At 43.9% G+C, this 1,923-nt stretch overlaps 1 protein-coding gene across 1 annotated transcript; it reads right to left on the bottom strand.

Annotated features, from left to right (window-relative positions):
• LOC145568065 (uncharacterized) lies at positions 1–441 on the bottom strand. The gene has a single exon (XM_081627503.1). The coding sequence runs from the start codon at positions 439–441 to the stop codon at positions 1–3; it is 441 nt and encodes a 146-aa protein (XP_081483629.1).
• Positions 442–1,923: the final 1,482 nt, after the last annotated feature.

Genomic DNA, 1,923 nt, shown 5'->3' with positions numbered 1-1,923 from the left:
CTACTTCATGAATGGCCAAGGCGTCAGTGTTGGGTGTAGTTCTTCAGATGGCTTATGTGTTAAAGGTGCGTGCTTCTGACATGCTAAGCATTTCCTGGAGAGTTCTACGGCGTCCTTCCTCATGCTAGGCCAGTAGTATCCCATTCTGAGCGCTCTATTGGCGAGGTTTCTTCCTCCTGAGTGATTCCCGCATTCTCCACTGTGTAGTGATTGCAACACTTGTTGTGCCTCTTCTTTTTCTAGGCATCGTAAGAATGGTCCTGCTGCTGACTTCTTGAAGAGCACATTGCTGATTAAGCAATACTTGGATGCCTTTAAGGCAAGTCCTTGAGCTACCACCTTTCCTGCTGGTGTTACCTTGTCTATGAGGTAATCTTTGAGAGGCTTTGTCCAGCTGTCTTCTTTTTCTGTAAGGTCTGTCTGTATCTCATAAACTTTCATGGTTGAGTCTCTCTCTATGGCTGGTGATAACATGTGCACTAGTGGTATAGCTCCAAACTCATCAGGGTTGATGTTTGACCCTAAGTTTGCCAAAGCGTCTGCTTCAGTATTTAAGTTCCTAGGCACTTGTGAATTCCTTGAATTCCTTAATGAGCTTCTTTGTTACCTCTAGGTATGCTATCATCTTTGTATCCTTTGCTGCATATTCCCCGTTGATCTGGTTCACAATGAGTAATGAATCGGATACTACCTCCAGATGTTGTATCTTCATGTCTTTCGCCACAGTTAGTCCTGTGATCAATGCTTCGTACTCTGCTTCATTATTGGTTGCTTTGAAATTACACCTTACTGCCTGTGCGATTTTGTCTCCTTGCGGTGATGTTAGCACCACTCCTAGACCTACACCTTGAATGTTTGCTGCACCATCTGTGCGGAGTGTCCATTTCTGCATCGTCTTGGGTTCCTGTAGGGCCAGTACTTCCTTTTGCGCTTCTTTCTCAAGGGCTGGACTGAAATCAGCTACGAAATCCGCTAAGGCTTGTGACTTAATGCGGTTCTGGGCTCATATTGTATGTCGTACCTGCTGAGATGTAAAGCCCATTTTTCCATTCTGCCTGACATTTCTGGCTTTCTCATGATGGCCTTGATGGGGTAGTTGGTTTGTACTCGTATATAGTGGCTTTCAAAGTATGGGTGCAGCTTCATTGAAGCAGTAACTAAGGCTAGAATGATTTTCTCTAAAGAAGCGTATCTTGTTTCCGCGCTGAGTAAGGTTTTGCTTACGTAGTAAATAGGAAACTGCTCTTTGTCTTCTTCCCTGGTGAGGACTGCACTGATCGTCCCTTCTGACACTGTGAGGTATAGCTGAAGTGGTTCTCCTTCTTTTGGCTTAGAAAGTATTAGAGGGTTGGCTAAGTACTCCTTCAACTTCTGGAATGCCTCTTCGTGCTCTTGCTCCCATTTGAATTCTTTGTTTTTCTTCAGTACGTTGTAGAAGGCTTTGTTCTTGTCAGAAGATTTGGGGATGAATCTGTCCAATGCTGCTATCCTCCCTATTAGGCTTTGCACGTCCTTCTTCGATTTCGGTCGTTCCAGATCCAAGATGGCTTTAACTTGTTCTGGACTGGCTTCTATTCCTCTTTGAGTCACCATGTAGCCTAAGTATTTTCCTGACTGTACTCCGAATGTGCACTTTGTGGGGTTCAATTTCATGTCTTACTGCTTTAAGATGGCAAAGGCTTCCTTAAGATCCTTGACATGATCAACTGCCTTCTTGGATTTGACCACCATGTCGTCTATGTAGACTTCCATTGTGCTTCCAATTTGCTCTACAAACATCTTGTTTACCAATCTCTGGTATGTTGCTCCTGCGTTTTTCAGTCCAAAAGGCATTACCTTGTAGCAGTAGATCCCTTGGCTTGTAATGAAAGTTGTTTTCTCTTGGTCGTCCTTGTTCATGAGGATTTGATTGTAACCACTATA

This window comes from Chenopodium album, chromosome 11, assembly GCF_948465745.1.
Source record: "Chenopodium album chromosome 11, dcCheAlbu1.1, whole genome shotgun sequence".
Lineage (NCBI taxonomy): Eukaryota > Viridiplantae > Streptophyta > Magnoliopsida > Caryophyllales > Amaranthaceae > Chenopodium > Chenopodium album.
The sequence above is the reverse complement of the archived record's forward strand: the minus strand, read 5'-3'. Positions and strand labels throughout refer to the sequence as shown.

Coding starts and splice junctions, on each gene's coding strand:
- LOC145568065 (XM_081627503.1), bottom strand. CDS start 441: ATGAAAGTTTATGAGATACAGACAGACCTTACAGAAAAAGAAGACAGC.